Source organism: Microcaecilia unicolor, chromosome 3, assembly GCF_901765095.1.
Source record: "Microcaecilia unicolor chromosome 3, aMicUni1.1, whole genome shotgun sequence".
In the NCBI taxonomy this organism is placed as follows: Eukaryota; Metazoa; Chordata; class Amphibia; order Gymnophiona; family Siphonopidae; genus Microcaecilia; species Microcaecilia unicolor.
Genome location: NC_044033.1, coordinates 229,196,281 through 229,220,954, shown reverse-complemented (window position 1 = coordinate 229,220,954; position 24,674 = coordinate 229,196,281). Strand labels below are relative to the sequence as shown.

Genomic DNA, 24,674 nt, shown 5'->3' with positions numbered 1-24,674 from the left:
ACCCGCCAAGGTTGTCCTCTGTCACCGTTATTATTTGTGCTAACACTGGATCCCTTGTTGAGAAAAATTGAGGAACAGAAAGCGGTGGCAGGGGTAAAGATAGGAAACGAGGTCTTTAAAGTAGCGGCTTTCGCAGATGACATCTTGGTCCATTTAACAGACCCACAAGAATCCTTGAACGCCCTATTAGAGATCTTCTCCGAATACGGAGACTATGCGGGCCTCAGTTTAAATTTAGAGAAATCGGAGGCCTTGGCCTCCTCAGAGGAAGTGTGGAGGTGGTGGAGAGGCGAGTTCCCTCTGAGGAAAGCACAAACCTCTTTTAAGTATCTAGGAATCTTGATGCCTATGGATCTCTCGCGGTTGTATGATCTTAATATTACTTGGCTGTTAGAGGAGACCCAGCAGGTGCTACAAGGATGGATGGATTTGCCGTTGTCAGTGTTAGGGAGAGTAAACATGATTAAAATGGTGTTGTTCCCCAAGTGGCTTTATGTGATGCAGACCATCCCAGTTTGGCTCCGACGGAAAGACCTAAAGAGTTTTTACAAGTTAGCATCAAAGTTCTGTTGGAGAGGCAAGAAGCCACGGGTTCGTTTCTCACGGTTAGTAGGCAGCTGGAGCCGAGGAGGAATGGGCATGCCAAATTTAGAACTATACAATAAAGCATGTCAGTTGCGTTATCTAGGAGATTGGTGTTTAGATACACAACGATACACTCCCACAGCGCTGGAGGCAGCACTTTGGGAACCTTATCAGCTTTCTCGCTTTTACACCACAAAACGCGTGATCTACCGGATTAAGTAAAAGCGTGATGTTGCGCTCGCTCCGAGAGGTGTGGGGAGTGCTTATACGTCAACTAGGGGGGGACCCAACAACAATGGATTTGATAACCATATGTGGGAATGGTGCATTTTTGCCAGGATTGTCAAGCCGATATTTTGTTGAATGGGCTAGGCCGGGAATTTCTAATTTGGAACATCTGGTGGGTGAAGATGGGCAGCCCCTTACCGACGAGGAATTATTGGGAAAGGTAGGTGACTCCTGGGGGAATAGATTTGCTATACGACAAGTGCGACATTATATCACTTCTTTACCGGGAGATCCTCTGAGAACTCGGTTGGGGAAAGGGTACGAGAATTTTTTCACTCTGTTGGTGAGGGCGAACTCACAATATCCTTGCTTCATAAAACAATATCAGGATGGCTGCCCCCCAGGGACTATAGACAGCTGAGGAGTGGCTTGGGAAAAGAGATTGGGAGTTGTAGTGACATCGTGGGACTCACTAATCAATAGCACGAATACCCCTGTTAGTATCAATGCTCGTTTGAGAGATTGTGCCTATCGTTGTATTCATAGGGATATGTAACTAAGCTCAACTAGCACATATGGGAGGAAATCGTAGCCCAGACTGTCTCAAATGTGGAAGACACCCTGGCACAATGCTGCATATGTTTTGGAGTTGCCCAATTTTGAAAAGGTTCTGGACACGAGTCCGAGGTTTTGGGAGGAGCGGTTGGGGCTACGGATCCTGGGGACAGTTGAACAATTGATTTTAGACATTCCGGGGTCCTTTAGAGGGCGGAATCGCTTTGAAACATTAATGCTCCGTAAGATGAGGCCTATTGGCCAGGAAATGTATCTTACAGTACTGGACGGTCAAGGATCCTCCGGCATACTGGCACTGGAGAAACCAGTTACATCAGCTGGTGTCTTGGGAGGCGGGAGAATCTAGGTCTCACAGAAAAGAGAGTCACATTTTTGGCTATTTGGGGCCCTTATTGCAAAGTCTAAGCCATAGAAGGTCGTAGTTTACTTTTAAATACAGGGTGAACCCCACGGGCTGTTACTGAATGGTTTTCCAGGTCTGGGGTAAAAGGGGGGGTAAAGGGGGGGTAAGGGAGGGAATGGGAGAGGGCGGGGGGAGGATAGGTACATTTGATGGGGTAATAAATGTTGGCAAAAATTCACAAATGCTGTATGTTAGTTAGCAATTGTTGTATATTTAGATTGAGGTTGGATGGATGTTATATGCAGAGCCTGTATGACAATGTTGGTGTTGCTGCAATGTCATAAAAACGTTTAAACATTAAATGATATGGGGATTGCACCAAAGACATATGAGAAGAGACTGGAAGACCTGAATATGTATACCCTAGAGCAGGGGTAGGCAACTCCGGTCCTCGAGAGCCGCAGGCAGGTCAGGTTTTCAGGATATCCACAATGAATATGCAGGAGATAGATTTGCATACTTTGGAGGCAGTGCTTGCAAATCGATCTCCTGCATATTCATTGTGGATATCCTGAAACCTGACCTGCCTGCGGCTCTCGAGGACCGGAGTTGCCTACCCTGCCCTAGAGGAAAGGAGGGACAGGGGAGATATGATACAGACATTTAAATATTTGAATGGCATCATCTATGGAGAAGCCCCTGCTTATATGGACACTCTCATTAACTTACTACCCAGGAACTCCTGCAAGTCAGCTCGCTCGTACCTCATTCTCCACTACCCAGCTTTTAATGGCCTTAAATATAAGACTGTCCATTTCCCTCCTCAGTTATTCCTCTTTCCCTCTTACAGCTTTGAATACTGTATTTTGAATTTTTGCTTGCTTAATAGACTATTGTACGCCACATTGAGCCTGCCCGTGGGTGGGAATATTGTGGGATATAAATGCCATAAATAATAAATAAATTATTCTCCAAGGACAAGCAGGCTGCTTGTTCTCATGGACTGGGGTTGACGTCCACGGCAGCCCCCACCAACCGGAAGAAAACTTAGCGGGCGGTCCCGCACGCAGGGCACGCCCACCGCGCATGCGCGGCGTCTTCCCGCCCATGCGCGACCATTCCCGCTCAGTTTTTTTCTGTTCCGCGCTGGAGAGAGCCCGCGGTTTTTTTCTACTGTTGTGTACACGTTCGCGTTATTTTCTTTAAAAAAAAAACGAAAGAGTTTTCCTCGTCGTTCTTAGTCGAGAGGGAGCGTCGTCGCGGCCTTGTGGCCGCACGGTTGTTTCTTTTTCGGGTGTCCTTTTCACCGCCACCATCGACGATTTTGACTTCGCCGAAGCGATTTTTCTGTCGATGTCCTCGAAGGTCCCGAGTGGATTCAAGAAGTGTGGTCGGTGCGGCCGGCAGATCTCGCAGACCGATACTCATGCTTGGTGCCTCCAGTGCCTCGGCCCGGAGCATAAATCCAAGACGTGCACCTTGTGTCTCGGCTTAAGGAAGCGGACGCAGGTGACGAGGCAAGTTCTGCGGGACTGTCTTTTTGGAACTTGCGTCGACCTCGACGGCATCGGTGTCGACGGCCGGGTCTTCGGTACCGATGTCGATGATGTCGGCACTGACTATGGCACCGACCCCAGGAGCACAGGTACCTTTGGCCCGCCGGTGGTGGTGAGCGGCCGCGCAGGCAGTCTGCCCCGGCCACCCCCGCTGCTCAGGGCCATTAGGACCGAACCCTTTCGGATCCGATACCTCGAGGCCGGGAGGGGCTCCACCTCCTCTTCGTCTCTTCCGAGGAGCGCCGATGACGGGCATCGCAAGAAAGCCAAGAAGCACCGTCATCGGTCGCCCACGGCGCACCGGACTGGCAGCCCCGGGACATCGAGGGAGGACTCGACACCCAGGAAGCGGCAGTGCCGGGAGGAGCGTTCCCCCTCGGTCGAACAGGTGTCGCTGTGTGGGTCCTCGGGTATCTCAGTACCGTCTCCTGGACCCGAGCAGCTTCCGGCACCGGCACCCACACCGGCCCCCCTGCCTTTCCCGACAGCGGGCCTTGACGAGTGCCTCTTTTGTCAGGGATATGTCCATCTGCATTCCCTTCCCCATGGTTACTGTGTATGAGCCGAGGGCGGAGATGCTCAAAGTCCTCGACTATCCATCACCACCTAGAGAGTCTTCCACGGTGCCGTTGCACAATGTCCTCAAAGAGACACTGCTTTGGAACTGGTTGAAGCCATTATCTAATCCCACCATCCCCAAGAAAGCGGAAGTCCCAATACAGAATCCACTCAGACCCAGAGTTGATGCGGCCTCAATTGCCTCATGACTCGGCGGTCGTGGACTCTGCTCTCAAGAGAGCACGGAGTTCGAGGGATACCGCCTCGACGCCCTGGGCGGGAGTCTCGCACTCTGGACTCGTTTGGGAGGAAGGCCTACCAATCTTCCATGCTTGTGACCCGCATCCAATCATACCAGCTCTACACAAGCATCCACATGCGGAATAATGTGCGGCAACTGGCGGACCTGGTCGACAAGCTCCCTCCGGAGCAGTCCAGGCCTTTTCAGGAGGTGGTCAGGCAGCTGAAGGCATGCAGAAAGTTCCTGTCCAGGGGTATCTATGACACTTGTGATGTGGCATCTCGAGCTGCGGCCCAAGGTTTAGTGATGCGCAGACTCTCCTGGCTGCGTGCCTCTGACCTGGACAACCGCACCGAGCAGTGGCTGGCGGATGTCCCTTGCCGGGGGGGGGATAACATTTTCGGCGAGAAGGTTGAGCAGTTGGTGGACCAGCTACACCAGCGGGAAACTGCTCTTGACAAGCTCTCCCACCGGGCGGCTTCAGCATCCACCTCTGCAGGTGGACGTTTTTCCCGGGCCCGGCAGGCTGCACCCTACACCTACAGCAAGCGTAGGTACACCCAGCCGGCCCGAAGGCCTCCTTAGGCACAGGGACAGTCCCAGCGCGCTCGTTCCCGTCAACAGCGTGCGCCTAAGCAGCCCCCTGCGCCTTCACAGCAAAGCAGGGGACGGGCTTTTGACTGGATCCATGGGAACATAGCCGCCATCAACATATCCGTGCCGGACGACCTGCCGGTCGGGGGGAGGTTGAAAGTTTTCACCAAAGGTGGCCTCTTATAACCTCCGACCAGTGGGTTCTCCAAATAGTGCGGTGCGGATACACCCTGAATTTGGTCTCCACTCCACCAAATTGCCCACCGGGAGCCCAATCCTTCAGCTCCCATCACAAGCAGGTACTTGCAGAGGAACTCTCCGCCCTTCTCAGCGCCAATGCGGTCGAGCCCGTGCCACCCGGGCAGGAAGGGCAGGGATTCTATTCCAGGTACTTCCTTGTGGAAAAGAAAACAGGGGGGATGCGCCCCATCCTAGACCTGAGAGGCCTGAACAGGTATCTGGTGCGAGAAAAGTTCAGGATGCTTTCCTTGGGCACCCTTCTCCCCATGAGTCAGAAAGACGATTGGCTTTGTTCCCTGGATTTAAAGGATGCTTATACTCACATCCCGATACTGCCAGCCCACAGACAGTATCTCCGATTCCGTCTGGGGACACGTCACTTTCAGTATTGTGTGCTGCCCTTTGGGCTCGCCTCTACACCACGGGTGTTCACGAAGTGTCTCGTAGTGGTTGCGGCATACCTACGCAAGCTGGGGTGCACGTGTTCCCATATCTCGACGATTGGCTGGTGAAGAGCACCTCAGGCAGGAGCTCTTCGGTCCATGCAGTGCACTATTCAACTTCTGGAGCTGCTAGGGTTTGTTATAAATTACTCGAAGTCCCATCTCCAGCCAGTCCAATCTCTGGAATTCATAGGAGCTCTGCTGAATTCTCAGACGGCTCAGGCCTTTCTTCCCGAGGCAAGGGCTCAGAATCTCCTGTCCCTTGCTTCCCAGACCAGAGCGTCTCAGCAGATCACAGCTCGGCAGATGTTGAGACTCCTGGGCCATATGGCCTCTACGGTCCATGTGACTCCCATGGCTTGTCTCCACATGAGATCTGCTCAATGGACCCTAGCTTCCCAGTTGTGCCAAGCCACCGGGAATCTAGAATATGTCATCCGCCTTTCGCTGCACTGGTGGACAATTCAGACCAATTTGACCCTGGGACGTCCATTCCAAATTCTGCAGCCCACGAAGGTGCTGACGACGGATGCATCTCGCCTGGGGTGGGGAGCTCATGTTGATGGGCTCCACACCCAGGGGGTGTGGTCCCCCCAGGAACAAGATCTTCAGATCAACCTTCTGGAGCTCCGAGTGGTTTGGAATGCACTGAAGGCCTTCAGGGATCGGCTGTCCTACCAAATCATCCAAATTCGGACAGACAATCAGGTTGCAATGTATTACATCAACAAGCAGGGGGCACCGGATCTCGCCCCCCTGTGTCAGGAAGCCATCAGGATGTGGCGTTGGGCCTGCCAGTTTGGCATGCTTCTCCAAGCCACATACCTGGCAGGCGTAAACACAGTCTGGCCGACAGGCTGAGCAGAGTCATGCAACCGCACGAGTGGTCGCTCCATTCCAGAGTGGTACGCAAGATCTTCCGAGAGTGGGGCACCCCCTCGGTCGACCTTTTTGCCTCTCAGACCAACCACAAGCTGCCTCTGTTCTGTTCCAGACTACAGGCACACGGCAGACTGGCGTCGGATGCCTTTCTCCTCCATTGGGGGAACGGCCTCCTGTATGCTTATCCTCCCATACCTTTGGTGGGGAAGACCTTGCTGAAGCTCAAGCAAGGCCACGGCACCATGATTCTGATAGCGCCTTTTTGGCCCCGTCAGATCTGGTTCCCTCTACTTCTGGAGTTGTCCTCCGAAGAACCGTGGTGATTGGAGTGTTTTCCGACTCTCATTTCGCAGAACGACGGAGCGCTTCTGCACCCCAACCTTCAGTCTCTGGCTCTCACGGCCTGGATGTTGAGGGCATATATTTTGCTTCGTTGGGTCTGTCTGAGGGTGTCTCCCGTGTCTTGCTTGCCTCTAGAAAGGATTCCACTAAGAAGAGTTACTTTTTCAAGTGGAGGAGGTTTGTCATTTGGTGTGAGAGCAAGACCCTAGAACCTCGTTCTTGTCCTGCACAGAACCTGCTTGAATACCTTCTGCACTTATCAGAGTCTGGTCTCAAGACCAACTCAGTAAGGAATCACCTTAGTGCGATTAGTGCTTACCATTATCGTGTAGAGGGTAAAGCCATCTCTGGAGAGCCTTTAGTCGTTCGATTCATGAGAGGCTTGCTTTTGTCAAGGCCCCCTGTCAAGCCTCCTGCAGTGTCATGGATCTCAACATCGTCCTCACCCAGCTGATGAAGCCTCCTTTTGAGCCACTGAATTCTTGCCATCTGAAGTACTTGACCTGGAAGGTCATTTTCTTGGTGGCAGTTACTTCAGCTCGTAGAGTCAGTGAGCTTCAAGCCCTGGTAGCTCATGCTCCTTATACTAAATTTCATCATAACAGAGTAATACTCCGCACTCACCCTAAGTTCCTGCCAAAGGTGGTGTCGGAGTTCCATCTTAACCAGTCAATCGTCTTGCCAACGTTCTTTCCCAGACCGCATACCCGCCCTGCTGCACATCAGTTGCACACATTGGACTGCAAGCGAGCATTGGCCTTCTATCTGGAGCAGACACAGCCCCACAGACAGTCCGCCCAATTGTTTATTTCTTTCGACCCCAATAGGAAGGGGGTCGCTGTCGGGAAACGCACCATCTCCAATTGGCTAGCAGATTGCATTTCCTTCACGTACGCCCAGGCTGGGCTGACTCTTCAGGTCATGTCACGGCTCATAGTGTTAGAGCCATGGCAGCATCAGTGGCCCACTTGAAGTCAGCCACTATTGAAGAGATTTGCAAGGCTGCGACGAGGTCATCTGTCCACACATTCACATCACATTACTGCCTCCAGCAGGATACCTGACGTGACAGTCGGTTCTTGCAGTCGGTGCTGCAGAATCTGTTTGGGGTTTGAATCCAACTCCACCCTCCAGGACCCGATTTATTCTGTTCAGGCTGCACTCTCAGTTAGTTGTTCTTCGTAGGTCAATTTCTGTTATGCCCTCGCCGTTGCAAGGTTCAATTGACCTGGGTTCTTGTTTTGAGTGAGACTGAGAGCTAGGGATACCCCAGTCGTGAGAACAAGCAGCCTGCTTGTCCTCGGAGAAAGCGAATGATACATACCTGTAGCAGGTGTTCTCCGAGGACAGCAGGCTGATTGTTCTCACCTACCCTCCCTCCTCCCCTTGGAGTTGCGTTTTCCTCATTCCTTTGCTTGTCATTCAACTGAGCGGGAACGGTCGCGCACGGGTGGGAAGACGGCCGCGCATGCGCGGTGGGCGTGTCCTGTGTGCGGGACCGCCTGCGAAGTTTTTCTTCCGGTTGTTGGGGGCTGCCGTGGACGTCAACCCCAGTCGTGAGAACAATCAGCCTGCTGTCCTCGGAGAACACCTGCTACAGGTATGTATCATTCGCTATATAGAAATAGATATTTTCCAGAGAAGAGGCAATGGTAAAACTAGAGGACATGAATTCAGGTTGTGGAGTGGTAAAATCAGGAGTAAATTTAAGAATGTCAGAAAATTCATTTTCACAGAGAGGATGGTTGATGTCTGGAATGCCGCCCCTAGGGAGGTGGTGGAGAAAAAACAGTGGCAGAATTCAAAAAGGTATGGGATGAAACCCAGAGGATCTCTAATTAGAAAATGAATGGTATAAAAAAAAGTTCAACTTAAAGGGTTGCATATGTGTTTGCATATCAAGTGGTGCTTAGATGGAAACTCTTGTTGTATCAACTAAGGCCGGTGCTGGGCTAGCTTGTAGCATTCCGGTTTAGGATGGGCTGGAGAGACCAGTAATTTGGAACATGAAGACAGTGCTGGGCAGACTTTTATGGTCTGTGTCCCGCAAATGACAAGACGGATTCGGATAGGCTGGAGTGGGCTTTGACTGCAACTCCAGTAGTTGGACTATAAGGGTAGAGCTGGGCGAACTTCTACTCTCTATGCCCCAGAAACACCAAAGAAATGTCATGGTCACGGCCTCAGAGGCCTTTGCAAACTGTCACGGTCTCAGGGTCTTAGCAACTGTCACGGTCTCAGGGACTTAGCAACTGTCACGGACTCAGGAACGTGAGCTCTTGGGCTGTTGTCCACGAACGGCAGCAGCAGGCAAAACCCTCCAACCAGGACTGGACTGAACAATGTGAGGAACCCCTGAGGGTCAGGGAAGAAGGGATCCGGAAGAGGAGCAAGATGGATCGGTTTCATACCCGGGATTCCAACTACAAGTCCCAGGATCCTAGGGGCTGGGAAGCCACGCCTCCATGGAGGCATAGGTTTCCCAAGAGCCGGAGAAGGGAGGAGGACTATAGTTCCCAAGAACCTCTGCAAAGCCCTGGGCGCAAGCAAAGGGAGCAGCAAGGGGACTACAAGTGCCAGGATTCCGAGGGGGAGGAGGGGGATTGGCTGAGGAGAAATATTCAGGAGGGAGAGGACCAGCTGGGGGACCATAAAGGGAGAGGAGCCCATGGAATGGGAGGCAGAGCAAGGGTTTGGAGAGGAGACCCAAACCGGAGATGACTGGGGAAGTGAGCCCATGGAGATCGCTGCTCTAGCTCAGGTATAGGGGAGGAAGTTAAAAGGTTTCTTAACAAACCTTATTCAAGGCTGGGGAAAGCTTGGAGGAAAAGTTAAGAAGCTGTTCTGTTCAATGGGGAAGGTGGTACAGGGCTGTAAAGCTGTGAGTGATTGCAGCTGTGTCCAGAAGTCGTGCCGTACTGGAGAGGCAGTGAGTGATTTAACTGTGTCCAAGAACCCAGCCATAGAGGGGGAAACAGTGAGTGATTTTCCCATAGGAATATTATGAGCATCTACATGGCTAGTATGCACTAATTTTTAGCGCATGCTAAAAACGTTAGCTTGCCTTTGTAAACTGGGCCCTAAGATGCCCATAGGAATCTAGGACTAGATTCTATATATCACTCCTAAAAATCCACGTGGGAAAAAAATATACTTAGGCATATTTTATAAAGTATGCCTACGTTAAGGCGTACGTTATAGAAAAGGCTTACATTTCCGTGTGGTGTATAGAATATGCAGAGTGGCCGTCTGTGCGACCACATTTATTCGCTTCCATTTACGCCAAGTAAACTTTGGTGTAAATGCCTACGCATAAATTAGGCACAGAGCTGTTGTATTCTATAATAACACACATTGGGGCCATTTTATTAAGGCATGTAGGCATCAGATGCACGTCCAGTTTGCACTACCACCTGGCTACCATTCCATTTTTGGCGTACACCCAAAACACACTGTAGAAAATTTTTTCTATTGTGTGGTGCTTACCTGTTGGTAATCGGGAGCTGATGCGTGTTGAACGCTTACCACGCAGTTAGCGCATGAGACCTTACCGCTAAGTTAGTTGGTGGTGGTAAGGTCTCGGGACAAAAATGGATGCTTGCTGCTTTTATTTTTGCCACATATTCTTTTTCCGGCACAAAAAAAATGCCTTTTTTCCAGGTGTGCTGAGGAAATGGATCAATGTGCGTCCAAAACACACGTCTACACCAGCGCAGGCCACTTTTAGTTGTGCCTTAGTAAAAGGGCCCCATAGATTTTAGTAACGCCTACATTCTGCCCATTCCACACCCATGACCATGCCCCCTTTTTGGCAGCATGCATTAGAATTAACGCGGACCACGTTACGAATATGCTTAGCAAGTAGTGGGTGTAAATTCTAATTAATGCCAATTAGTGCTGATAATTGTTTGTTAAGTGGCAGTTATCAGTGCTGATGGGCTTTTACACTAATTAAGTTATGCGCGGAAATGCAGAATATGACTGGATATCTGCACTTAACCTAAGTCACGCCATATAGAATCTGGGAAATAATAGGTGTCTCAGCGTTTAGCACACGCTGATTTTTAGTGCGAGCTATAAACACTAGTTCAACTTTGTGAAAGGCCCCCTAATGATTAAAAATTTTAGGTTACTGAATTTTCCCCAAAAAATCTTTTGTCACCAGAGATATTGTTTAAAAATGACCTTAAACAAGTTTTGAATATGCCAGATCTTACTATTTAAATTGTTTTATTTGTGAAGTCCAGTTATGGATTCAAAGCAGGAAGAGCAAGCTGTAAGTGATCCCACAATTGCTAATCTAACTCAGTAGTCCTTTTACTAAGGTGCGCTGAAAAATGGCCAGCGCTAGTGTAGGCGCGTGATTTGGATGCACACAGATCCATTTTTCAGCGCACCTGTGAAAAATGCCTTATTTGGAGGGACCAAAAATGGACATGCGGCAAAATGAAAATTGGTGCGCATCCATTTTGGGTATGAGACCTTACTGCCACCCATTCACTTAATGTTAAGGTCTCACGTGTTAACCGGGTGGTAATCGTCAACGAGTGTACAATGCCAATTACCGCCCACGTGCCGGAAAATAAAGCATGCAAAAAATGAAATTACCGCCAGGGCCACTTGGTAGCTGGGTGGTAGTTTAAATTGATGCTTGTTGGATGCACGTAGGCATTTCAGAAGATGTTATTTCTACTAGCCCTATGTTCCTTGTTACTTTTGCAACTGAGAACGATGCATTGTCAGTCCTAAAGGCTTATTTTTGAAAGAAAGATTTGGTGTATTGTGGTCAGACGTTTACTATTTTTCCTGACGTTTGCAGAGCTACCCAGCTGAGAGGAAGACAGTTTCTTTCAATTAAATCTAAAGTTTTACTTATTGGATCTTTTTTCTTTCTATGGCTTCCTTGCAGATGTTTAATTTCCTACCAACAGGTTAATTACGTTTTTAATGATCCCTCTCAGCTGGAAGCCTTCCTTATGAATAAATAAATAATTGTAGTTTTTTAAATGAATAAATAAATAAATAACTGAATGTAGTTTTTTCCTTGGGGAAGATGGGGAAGGAGTAGTCAGGATAAGTCAACAACCACCCTATAGAATTTTAAAAAATGTTATCTCTTGTTCTTTGATAGTATATTTCAATTGTAATGTATTTTGATTCCTATTATACTTATTTTCAAAACTTAATAAATATAAAGTTAAAAAACAACAACCTTAGGCCCCCTTTTATCAAGCCGCTGTAGCGGCTGTCAGTGCGATAATGCTGACAACAGCCCATTCACTTTGAATCAGATGTGTCGGCATTGCCGCGTGGCAACAGCTACCATAGTAAGATAAAAGACCCCCTTAGATATTAATTCTGTAGAGTAACCAAAGTCTGAGAGTCTGTTTAGAAGAAATAAAATTGGAAAAATGAGAATGCTCGATAAAGACACACTATCAGGTGAATTTGTGAAAGAGAAGGGTGCCCATCTTCCGACACAAATCAGGAGATGGGCGTCCTTCTCGCAAAGTCGCCAAAATCAGCATAATCGAAAGCCAATTTTGGGCGCCCTCAATTGCTTTCCATCACGGGGACGACCAAAGTTCACGGGGGCGTGTTGGCAGTGTAGCGAAGGCGGGACTGGGGCGTGCATAGGAGATGGGCGTCCTCGGCCGATAATGGAAAAAAGAAGGGTGTCCCTGATGAACTCTTGGGCGACTTTACTTGGTCCATTTTTTTTCACGACCAAGCATCAAAAAGGTGCCCGAACTGACCAAATGACCACCGGAGGGAATCGGGGATGACCTCCCCTGACTCCCCAGTGGTCACTAACAACCTCCCACCCTGAAAAAAACAACTTCAAAAACTTTTTTGTCTTTTTTTTTTTTTTGGAGTATGGGTGAAGGATGTCCTTTGCTATGCCTCCGTCCTTGCGACGGCAGTTGAGGACGTCCTTCCTGTGCCTCCGTCCCTGCAACGGCAGTTGAGGATGTCCAAAATTTGGATGTTTCTGTGAGAAGCACCTCCATGCCTTTGCAATGCCTCTGACACCCCCTTTATTTATTTATTTGGATTTTGGACCACGAGTAGCAGCAGTGGGATTTGAACCAGCCACCTCTGGATTGCAAAGCCAGTGCTCTGGCCACTCCACCACACTCCCTTGAAATTTGGCTGTCCCTGTGGGATGGGGGCAGTATGCAGGTCCCTGGGGGGGGGAGGTATGTGTGTGTCAGCGGAGGCATAACGAAGGCGTGGACGTCCTTCTTTCAAACATTTTGGACGTCCTCAACTGCCCCCCCCCCCCCCCACAGGGACGGCCAAATTTCAAGGGAGTGGAGCTGAGTGGCCTAGTGGTTAGAGCACTGGTCATGCAATCCAGAGGTCAGCATTGCAGTCAGATGAAAGACCCTATTGGATATTAATTATGTAGAGTAACCAAAGTCTGAGAGCCTGTTTAGAAGAAATGAAATTGGAAAGATGAGAATGCTCGATAAAGACACACTTTGTCATCTTCAGCTTGACTGTACATTTACATGGGAACTTCCACAACAAGGAAGTTCTAGACTGCAAAACTTAAGCAGTAAAAACTTCTTGTGTCTCTTCTGTGTCGTCTTAGACAGCTCCAGAAAAAGTCTCACTTTACAGTTAAAAAGCTTATCTCTTTTCTTGAAATACATCTTAAGAAGCCATTCTGAGTTCGTTGTTTCTTCTGTTACAATTTATTGGTTGTTCCTCTGCTCACAGAAATCAAATTTTACCAGATATTTCTGTTTTATTGCACAATTTACCTTTGGAAGTATGTTTTGCAATATCCTTCTCAAAATTTAGAAGGGCGCTTAAAACATATTACTTCCAGCAGGCCTTTCCTCCAGTCGAATTTGCAGCTTGTCTGTGGTGCAACAGCTTGAACCTGATAGTGTTTCCAGCAATGGTTCACATATCTATCTCATTAGATAGACTTATGGTGGCTTACAAATTGTTATTAATTTTATTTTGATGTGCTGGCTTAAATATTTGAGCTTCATTTTGTAAATCAAGCCTCCTCTTGTGGATGTTTCTTGTTTGTCTTCCTTGTCGATTTCCTATTTTATGTTGTAAGCTGCTTAGATCTTTTCTGCCTACCGCAATATCAAATAAAGATGAAACTTGAACTTGAAACTTGTTTGCATAGCGTTGGGAGTTATATAGCCCAATCTTCCACTTTCAAAAGAGCCCCCCCCCCCCCCCCACCCCCATTCTGGTTGCTTAATTCCACTTTTGGGTGTTTGTGGCTCTGGGAAATTGCTCTTCTGACAACTGTTGGAAGCAGGATATTGGGCTAGATGGACTTTCGGTCTTACCCAGTATTGTAATTCTTATGTTCTTATGTAGATAATCTACTCAAAAAACTTTTATCAAAATTTTTGAATAGTCTGATTTCCTCCAAATTCTGTACAATTGTCTCTTTTGATGATATTCAATAATTGGCCTTCACAACACCTAATTGTCACTGAGCTTCTGCGTGGATCTGCCCAACACCCTATTGTATAACCTACATACCTAACTTATCTCATGTGCAACTCCAAAGTGGGCGTAGCTGTGGGAGGGGCATTCTCAGAATTTTGATGTGGTGTTATAGAATACCTGCCATTAGTTGGGTGTGAGCATTTACCCTGACTGTTGGCACTTAAAGTTAGCCACAGACATGCGCACTGAGCTAGTAATGTATAAAGGCCGTTCCATGCATGTTTATAGAATTTGCACTTGTCACGGAACATCCTGGTGTTTAAGCGTCATTTATTGAATTTGGCCTGTTATTTCTGCTTTTCTTACCAACTTATATATGTCTGCAGAGCAACATAAAAGCTTCTCTCTCTTTTTTGAGCATTGATTAAAAGTTTTACAGCGTACCACTTTGTTTATGTTTGTGATTATTAGGGTCAAAGCGGTATATGATAAAAACAATACAGCATCTAGAGATCGTAGTGCATGAGAGGGGGTGTACGGGATGATGAGTGATGCAAAATAAGGGAGGTTATTGAGGAGCAGAGATTTATAGACAAGAAGAAGGACTTTAAATTGAAAGTTTTATGAGAGGGAGCCAGTGTACTTTTGGTAACACAGGAGTAACTGGGTCAAACCACTGAGCCTTAAATAGTAGATGGACAGAAGAGTCTGGAGGCAATGAAGTTGAGGCTGCGGTAGGCCATCATATATTATATTGCAATAATCAAACTGGGATATAAAAAATGCGTTAAGTAAAGTATGAAGTGAAGAGAAGTCTAGGAAATCCGCATGGCTGTTAATGTGAATGAGGGTGGAAACAGCTACTGAGGTTGTCCTTTTTTCTAGTTAGAATACATCACTTCTATCGATGTTATTTTGAAGAATTCTCATATCCTGTGTGTGTGTCTCCAGCATATTAGGAGGTATTTGGTGGTATTGCTTGTGCCCTATGTATGATACAGGATCTAAAACAGATATGGTTATTGTTCACAGGAGAAATATGAAATTCACCTGGAGCCTTTGAAGAAGAAGCTGAAAGAGATTCTGAAACTTAAAACTAGTGAACAGCAGAAAACTGAGCAGCTGATGGTAGGTGACTATGAGGCTCATTTTCAAAGCACTTAGACTTACAAAGTTCCATAAATGTTCATGTGCTGATATATAAATGTGTATGTTCTGAAATATCAAACATACAGGTTTATGTGGTAGAACACAAATGTCTTCCTAAGCTGTCCCAGAGTCAGATATCCTTTGTCAGTTGCCATTTGTTTGGGTGGGGGAACTCAGTAGACCTTCCATAATCTTTCCAGCGGAGTGCTACTCAATACGAGCAATGGTCTGAAAACTTAGGCATCCCAGGTAGCAGATGGGAATCCCAATGTCAGTAATTTTAGACACAGATGTCAGAACCTCAGGAACGGTGAGCCCTTGGACCACAGCCAGAGCTGCGGCAGACAATTCCCCTGGGCTGGCAAAGGGCTGGAGTTAGAACAAGAACCAAGATAGTACTGAGTAAGGCAAGGCAGGACAGGACTAGACAGGACAGGACTAGAATACACCAGACAAGACTAGACAAGGCTGGGCTAGGCAAGGCTAAACTAGGCAGGGCAGAAGTAACAAGGTACAACAAACAAGAGAAGGACCGGATACAGGTGAGGCAAGGAAAGCAAAGCCAAGGGCAAGAACTGGAACTCAGGCAGAACAAGGCAAGACACTGAAGTAGGTTAAAACTGGGCTCAGAAAAGGCAAGTCAAGGGCAAGGCAAGAACTGGATCCAGTCAGAACTGGACAAGGCAAGGCTAGGCACAACTGGACAAAGCAGACAGGCAAGACTGGAGCTGGATCCAGATGAAGCAAAGAGAGCAAGGTAACAGGACTAGAACTGAATCCAGACAGGAACAAGGCAAGACAAGGAAACAAGGCTAAAACTGGGTTCAGTCAAGGTAAGGCTAGGCAGATCCAGAAATGGATCCAGGCACAACATAGAGCAAAACAAGACAAGGCACGGCAGACAAAGCTAGGCAGAACCAGGGCAGGGCTGGAGCTAGGCAGAAACAAGGCAGGACAACAGGAATAAATAGAGACAAGGCTGGAGGCAACAGGAACAAACAGAAGCAAGTCTAGAGACAAGTCAGTACCAGAGCTGTAGCAGGAACCAGGAACAGGGCTTGGCTGTAGCAGGAACCAGGAACAGAACTTAGCTGTAGCAGGAACTAGGAACAGGGCTGGGCTGTAGCAGGAACAGGGTTTGGCTGTAGCAGGAGCCAAGAGCAAGGCTTGACTGTAGCAAGATACACAGGAGAAAGGCACACAAGAACAAAGCTAGACAGGAACAAGACTAGGCAGGAACAAGGCTCAGAAGAACAAGCCTAGGCAGGAACAAGGCTCACAAGAGCATGGCTAGACAGGAGCAAGGTTTCAGAAACAAGGTACACAAGAACAAGGCTTCAGAGACAAGACTCACAGAAACAAGGCTAGGCTGGAAACAAGGCAGGAACTTGTCAAGGCAAGGCTAGAGCATGAACAAGACAGGAAAAGGAACTAAGCAGGAAACACGAAGACAAGGCATGAAAGTCCCAAGTTCCTTATAAAGGTCCACACTGATGATGTCAGAAATTCTGGTGCCCTGAAATGAGGCTTGGACGCAGGAACACCAGAGTGAAGCTTGGATAGACTCAGAAGTGAGGCTTGGATGCAGGAACAGCAGAGTGAGGCTTGGATAACAGGGAAACAGGCTGCAGATGCATCAATACAGGGACAAGGCAGTCCAGAGAAGCCGCAGAGCCCGACCACTGGAAAAAAAAGGTGAGTCTGGATACGGGGGACTGCCACGGTCGTGACAACAGATGTACATTCCCGTTCTGAAATGCGAAATACACATTTATTTTTTATACAATATAGACTTCTAAATGCCAATTTATGCATGTCTAAAACAAGAATAATGCAGCAGGAATAAGAATGTTGGTTTTGTGGTACACTAAGGTCCTTCTGTCTTGGGTTCAAAGTGTCTTTGAAGAGAAGAGAAATAGTGAGTGATAGACTTAGGATTCCTTTCCCTAGACACTGGTAGAAGTTGATGCTATAGATAGGCAGATTGGAAATAAGTACTGTATTCTCTCTAATATTCACCCAGGCTATTATTAGAAAAACTGAGTTTTCTGACGTCTAGGGTGGGCTATTATTGGGGGCACTTTAATTGTTTAGGAAACCTGAATAATTGGTGACACAAGACAAAGCAAGCAGACTACTACTACTATTTAGCATTTCTATATCGCTACAAGGCGTACGCAGCGCTGCACAAACATAGAAGAAAGACAGTTCCTGCTCAAAGAGCTTACAATCTAATAGACAAAAAATAAAGTAAGCAAATCAAATCAATTAATGTGTACAGGAAGGAGGAGAGGAGGGTAGGTGGAGGCGAGTGGTTACAAGTGGTTACGAATCAAAAGCAATGTTAAAGAGATGGGCTTTCAGTCTAGATTTAAAGGTGGCCAAGGATGGGGCAAGACGTAGGGGCTCAGGAAGTTTACTACTACTACTACTTAGCATTATTCCAGGCGTAGGGTGCAGCGAGACAGAAGGCGCGAAGTCTGGAGTTGGCAGTAGTGGAGAAGGGAACAGATAAGAAGGATTTATCCATGGAGCGGAGTGCACAGGAAGGGGTGTAGGGAAGGACGAGTGTGGAGTGATACTGGGGAGCAGCAGAGTGAGTACATTTATAGGTTAGTAGAAGAAGTTTGAACAGGATGCAAAAACGGATAGGGAGCCAGTGAAGCGACTTGAGGAGAGGGGTAGTATGAGTAAAGCGACCCTGGCGGAAGATGAGACGGGCAGCAGAGTTTTGAACAGACTGGAGAGGGGAGAGGTGACTAAGTAGGAGGCCAGCAAGAAGCAGATTGCAGTAGTCTAAACGAGAGGTGACAAGGGTGTGGATGAGGGTTTTGGTAGAGTGCTCGGAAAGAAAGGGGCGGATTTTACGGATGTTGTAAAAGAAACGACAGGTCTTGGTGATCTGCTGGATATGAGCAGAGAAGGAGAAAGAAGAGTCAAAGATGACCCCAAGGTTTCGAGCTGAGGAGACAGGGAGAATGAGAGAGCCATCAACAGAAATAGAAAATGGGGTGGTGGAGTGGGGAGGTGGGTTTGGGGGGGAAAATGAGAAGCTCGGATTTGGTCATGTTTAATTTCAGGTGGCGTTGAGACATCCAGACAGCAATGTCAGACAAGCATGCTGAAACTTTGGTTTGGATGCAAGGTGAGATATCAGGGGTAGAAAGGTAGATTTGGGAGTCATCAGCATAGAGATGGTAGGAAAAGCCATGGGATGAGATTAATGAACCAAGGGAAGAAGTGTAGATAGAAAAGAGGAGGGGACCAAGAACAGAACCCTGAGGTACGCCAACAGGCAGAGGGATAGAAGTAGAAGAGGATCCACCAGAGTGAACACTAAAGGTGCGGAGGGAGAGGTAGGAAGAGAACCAAGAAAGGACTAAGCCTTGGAATCCAAGTGAGGACAGGGTATCGAGAAGTATGCTGTGATCGACAGTGTCAAAAGCGGCGGAAAGATCAAGAAGAATGAGGATGGAATATTGACCTCTGGATTTAGCCAGTAATAGGTCATTGGAGACTTTAGTAAGCGCAGTTTCGGTTGAGTGGAGAGGGCGAAAACCAGATTGTAGTGGGTCAAGAATAGCATGTGAGGAGAGAAAATCAAGGCAGCGGTGGTGAACAGCACGCTCAAGTAATTTGGAGAGAAAAGGGAGGAGGGAGATGGGTCGATAATTAGAGGGACAAGTAGGGTCGAGTGAAGGCTTCTTAAGGAGAGGTGTGACCACAGCATGTTTAAAGGCAGTAGGGACAGTTGCAGTGGAAAGTGAGAGGTTGAGAATGTGACAGATAAAAGGAATAAGAGCAGGTGAGATGGCATTAAGAAGGTGGGTGGGAATGGGATCAGAGGAACAGGTGGTACATTTTGAGGAAGAAAGGAGAAGTGTAGTTTCCTCTATAGTAACTTCAGGAAAGGAGGAAAAGGAATGAGGGGAAGGAGAGCGAGGGGAACGGACTAGTGGAGGGAGAGGTGGCGAGGTAGAGAATTCAGGGTTTATCTTTTGAACCTTGTAGTGAAATAATTCAGCAAGGGTCTGAGGAGATAATGAAGGGGGAGTTGGGGGAGGGGGCACCTTGAGGAGAGAGTTCAATGTGGTGAAATATTCAACAATTTTTAATTATTGCAATAAATGAGTGAAACAATACATTGTTATTATATTCTAACTATGCTTTTTCATTATTTAAGCTAAATAACTGGAGGAAGAAGGGATTGCAGCTGAGACCAGCCAGATTCATTTGTATTGGGTTTGCTGTATGAGAATAGTCCATTATCGTGGAAATGGAGCAGTCTGTGAAGCTTGTAAAGTTGCTGGGCTGTCTTGGACAAAGCACTGGAGGAGTTGCATTAATGCTAAATTTATATTATTTTCAGGAGTAACAACAGACATAAATTGTCCTACTAGGCTAAGGAATGGCATATTTATATTGTTATCCTGACTGGATTTCTGCCATGTGGGAGGGGGATTGCTTCCTTAAAGATGAGTGGGAGTTTTGGGTTTCAGGGAAGCTTTAGAGACTGACTTCACTGTAGCAGTACTAACAGCAGGGTCACTGTGGATTTGTTGACTTAGAGCTGGCTGAGCAAGCTTTGAAGAACAGTTCTTCTTTTCTCCTTTCTGTTTACCTGCACGGTGTTTGCTCATTGAATCACTGCTACCTTGTGGTTGTGCCAGGCAGGTGTCAAGCAGAATCAGAGGAGGTGGTGGAGATGGAGCAACTGTCTCGATTCTGTGGGCCTTGTGTTCCATATCATCCCTCCTCCCCAATCACTAAAGGAAAGATTGTGGCTTGCTAAGTGGCAGTAATATTTGTTTTAAACTTTCCTGCAATCTATTGTGCTTAGTATTGAGGGGAGGAGAGAGGGACTGAAGAAGAAACAGTCATCAGAGGAAAAAAACAAACAAACCTGGGGTGCTGTGAGGAGAGTTATATGACACAGCTGCAAACAAAAAAGACTGAAGGGCCATCGAAGCATTTCTCTACCCTCCTTCCACCGACAATGACCGGACATTTCTTATCTCTTCTGAAGGTTATGGCTGGGGATGGGCGATTATTGGGGGAATAAAAATTTGGGTGTTAGACTCAAAGGGTTTTCCAGCCCTGAAGTGTGTGCGTGTGTGTGTCTGTTTGTGTGTGGGGGAGGGTGATTATTAGAGAGATTATAGTAATTAAATAAATAAATTCAATGATGGTCAGGGGATAACAATCTGCAGTGCACTCATGTAGGTTCCCATGTGTAAGGCTTGGGCCAGAATTAAACCTGAGTAGGGAGTAGTGTGGTCAGCAGGGTTTTTCCACAATAAAACCAGTGAGACAAGGGATATAGTGGAAAACAAACTTTATTCTTCAGGACACTGGTTTTCTTGTGGAAGAGCCCTGCTGACCACACTGCTCTCTACTCCGATACTCTTCTCTGTAGTGGTACACGGTCCTCCACTTCTGCAGTGTTCCTCCAGAATTAAACCTGTACATTGGGAGCTGGAAACACTGAATGCTATTCCATGACCTGTAGATCACTGTCCAATCACATTACTGCTGTCTGTGTGTTATGTATAATGTTCCTCTGTGTTTTGATTGGCTGAGGAGGGGGGCAGCCCAGATTGGTTGAAGTATTTCTTCCTAGTGTCTGGCTGTGCCCCCTGCTGGTTTATTGTCTGGTTGTCTGCTGTACATGGTTTGCTCTGCTGTGCTGCCTGTCTCATGTGCTCCGGAAACTCTGCACCCATCCTTGTTATTCTGTTCCTCTTCCCTGGTTATCTTTGATCTTGTGATTTCTAAATTTGTTTGCCTTGTTTTAATCTTGAACCGTACACTATAAGGACAATGATATTTCTTCTTTGTGCTTTTGATCTCTTGAATGCAGCATAAAACGAAGAGAGAGAAAATCCTTTCTGAGTTTGAGGAGCTGCACAAGTTTCTGAATGAGGAGCAGCAGATCCTTCTCTCAAGGATGGAAGAGGAAGAGAAAGAAATTCTGAAGAAAATCAGTGACAATGTGACCCACCTGGAAGATCAAAGCTCTTTCCTCAAGAAACTGATCTCAGAGATAGAGGAGAAGTGTCAGCAGTCAGCGACTGAGTTACTGAAGGTGAGATTCCAGTATGGAGCTGGGCCCCCAATTCACCTGATATTTAATACCTGGAACAGAATCTTTGCCATTGTTATAAACAGTCCCCAGATAACCTGAGAACTTATACAAAACGAACTTATAAAACCAGATTTGGTGAAACAGATCTTAATTAACAGATGGGTGCCTCTAGAAGCAATTGGCACACCCCTTCTTAATGTTTACAGGTTTTATACCCTTTCTTTTTATTTACATTAAGTATGCAATAAATATCTGCCCCTAAGTTTCTCACTGGATATTGATCACATTTACCAGCCCCTAATACATCACTTAATTATCATATGACAGTCCTCTAAAAATTTTCCATCACCCTAGCAGCTGATCCCATTGTTAGTTCTGCTTGGTCTGCATGTTTTTTTGTATCTTTAAACCTTTATGTGAGAACTTTGCATAGCTCAGCACATGGCATATTCCACCTTCCATGGTCTTACAGCTTCATGGTCTCATGCTTAGATACATTGTTGTTTCAGCTCTTTGGGCTTCTTACCCCTCCCTTTCCTCTCTCTCTCTCCCTGTCTCAGCATTTTTATCACTTTGCACACATTACTTTAAGCTAACATAGTTTCTTTTGTTAATTATTTTAGAAAGCTATAATTTGGTGATTTCTGTTAGAAAGGGCCTACAGAAGTATAGTCCATCCCTAAAGAATTCCTTTCTACCAGGGCATAAGTTATTTTTGCAATTATGTTAAATGAAAAAGCAATATATTTACATATTTCTCACACCATTAACAAATGAATGTACCAGCTCCTGTTGTTTCCCCTCTTAGTCTCCCATACTGTCAAGCCCTGCTCCCTCTTTCAGCAATCTCTCATCTCCTTCTACCATAGACTCCAGCTCCTTTCTGTATATGTCCCAGTACAATCACTTCTCCATCTTTCTTACTCTTATGGTCCACATTCTCCCTTCTGACTGACACACAGTCAGCTACTTTTTCCCACTGCTGCTGTGTCAAGAACTGGTTGATAGAAAAAGGCACTGTAACATCAGTAGGGAATGACCCTCTGCAGCTGAAACAGCAGGTGAAAGACACAGTCTTCAATTTATTTATTTATTTATTTGGGTTTAGCTCCCACCTTTTCATTGTGAGTTACATTCAGGTTGTATGAATTTTCCTGTCCCCTGAGGGCTTCTTTTACTAAGGTGTGCTAATGACTATTGTGAGCTGAATGCTAAGAAGCCTATAGGGATAAAATGGGCTTCTTAGCATTTAGCACATGCTTAATCCATTAGTGTACCTTAATAAAGGGAGCCCTAAATTTGTGTCGAAGTAGTGGAGGGAAGGGAGGTGAGAGGTGGAAGAAACATGGTGAGAAGAGCAGAGGAGGAGAGGTGGAAGGAGACAAGGAGACTCATGGGACTCAGTTCTGTAAATTTCACCCAAATGTGGGTATCCCAAAAAAATGCACGTTAAGCGCTATTTCATAAAAGATGCTCAAATTTGGTTGCCGTTCATAGAATAACGCTTAGCGCTGAGATCCACAATTTTGGGCGTGAAGATTTACATCAACTGAACCCTGGTGTAAATCTCTATGCCTAAATTAGGCACGATTCCTCCAAATTCTATAACACTCTGTGCAAATCCTAGGAATGCCCTGACTCACCCATGCCCCCTCCCATAGCCACACCCTCTTTTTGGATCCACACAGAAAAATTTACACACACATCTTTATAGAGTACTCTAAAGATGTGCTCGTAAATTCCAATTATTGCCAATTAGCTCGTTAGTGCTAAGTGGCTCGTTAAGCAATTAAATTGTGTGCACAGTTTTGAGCACTATATATAGAATTCTGGGGATGGTGGAGTAAGAAGTGGAGAGGAAATACCTCGAGTGAGGGTGAAGGATGGTAGAGGTACCTCAATAGAAGAGGCAAAACCTACTGAGATGGAGTAGAGGACAAACATGAAAACAAGAGAGAATGTGGAAGAGGTAAGAAGAAGACTGAAAAAGAGACTGGAAGGGAATTTGGAAAGAAGAGATGAAGGTGGTGACAGGATCAAAACAGCACCATTAGAAACTGGCGAGTCTGATGCAAGACTGACCAATTTGGAGTGGAGGGAATAAGATATAAATTAAAAATGCGTAAGGTATTAGCAACAGAGATAGAGAATTACTTTATTACCCAAAGGCTTAAGAATTGAAGAAAATCTGAGAAAAAAAGTTTTGGTTTTTTTTGCATATTAAGTAAATACTAATTTATGCAAAAAAGCCACCCAGTCATCATGTATTCATTGTCCTTTGCCTTTATTTTGTTCAGCAGGAAGGCAGATTATAAATCCCGTGCATGAACAATAAATAAAAACAACCTTAGCTCTAATTTCTGGATTTGGAAATTGTGGTGCATTATAAAAAGATATTAATAGGTATCTGCAGAAGTATCCAGAAAGTGCCTGCAGTTCCCTGCATGAGCCTAAGAGGGTCCAGGAAAAAACACTTGTGTCTGACCCCATTTGGTCCCTGAGAACTCTTACAAATGTGGAGCATATTGGGTACAAAACCAGAAAAAGCTGTAATGTGGTTTAATCAGACAGGAGAGTGTGTAGAATAATCATTAAACAAAAAACTCTCTCATGATCTTAGTTAACCAGCTGATATCTGTCAAGTATTTACTTTGGATCAGAAGAAAAAACAAATAGTTATCAAGTGACATAATTGCATCTTGTATTCGTGAAATACCTGGATTCTCTTTCTTCTTCTAGGATGCGAAGTCCACCTTGAGCAGGTATGGCTCTGTTCTAGTTTCTCTCATTGTATAAGAAATAGCTCTGTAATGTCACTGTGGGACTTTCCCCTTTCCAGTGACGAATGGGTGATGGGACAGAGATGTGAGTAACACAATCCCACACTCTTTGTGCTGGGGGAATCACACTCTCTCCTATTCATTTCACCCTGTTATCCTCACACTGCATAATATTAGAAATATAAACACTTGTAGGATATAGACATAAAAGAATCTAAATTATTACTCGCACTAAATTCATAATGGTTTAAGAATTTGCTCTCTTTTTCTCTGGGTAAGTCCTATGAGGTAACAGCAGTGTCTCTCCTTCCTTACTCCTGTCCCTGTCTCATCTCTATCCCTGGGGACTCTGAGATCTGGGGGTGAATGTCTTGAATAACCCCAATCACTCTCTTACTCTCAGGTGTCAGACAGTGGAATTTCCAAGACCAGAGGCTGTTTGTACTGAAATGAAACTTTATTTCCATTTGATGTACCCTCGGCAGTATTTTATTGTGAAGAAAATGCTCAGAAGACACCAAGGTAACAAGTTATTCATAGGACTATAATTCATTAGCAAAGAAATAAATACAATACCGATATATAATCTGTCTTTGCTAATAAAGAAATTACTTTTTTTGTTTTGTTTTTAGTCATTTATTAAT

At 46.1% G+C, this 24,674-nt stretch overlaps 1 protein-coding gene and 1 long non-coding RNA gene across 2 annotated transcripts in view; one reads left to right on the top strand and one right to left on the bottom strand.

The window, feature by feature from the left end:
* The window catches only part of LOC115466347 (E3 ubiquitin-protein ligase TRIM39-like), a 43,784-nt gene that overhangs the window by 6,588 nt on the left and 12,522 nt on the right, over positions 1-24,674 (top strand). The window contains exons 2-5 of the mRNA XM_030197536.1: positions 15,049-15,144; positions 21,026-21,250; positions 23,990-24,012; positions 24,434-24,552. Coding sequence (XP_030053396.1) covers positions 15,049-15,144; positions 21,026-21,250; positions 23,990-24,012; positions 24,434-24,552 — 463 coding nt within the window. The remainder of the gene's footprint in view (positions 1-15,048; positions 15,145-21,025; positions 21,251-23,989; positions 24,013-24,433; positions 24,553-24,674) is intronic.
* LOC115466350 lies at positions 35-19,626 on the bottom strand. Its single transcript, XR_003941535.1, has 3 exons — positions 19,542-19,626; positions 10,584-10,588; positions 35-45 (listed from the first exon to the last, which is right to left on the bottom strand). It is a non-coding gene; the product is annotated as an uncharacterized LOC115466350 (long non-coding RNA).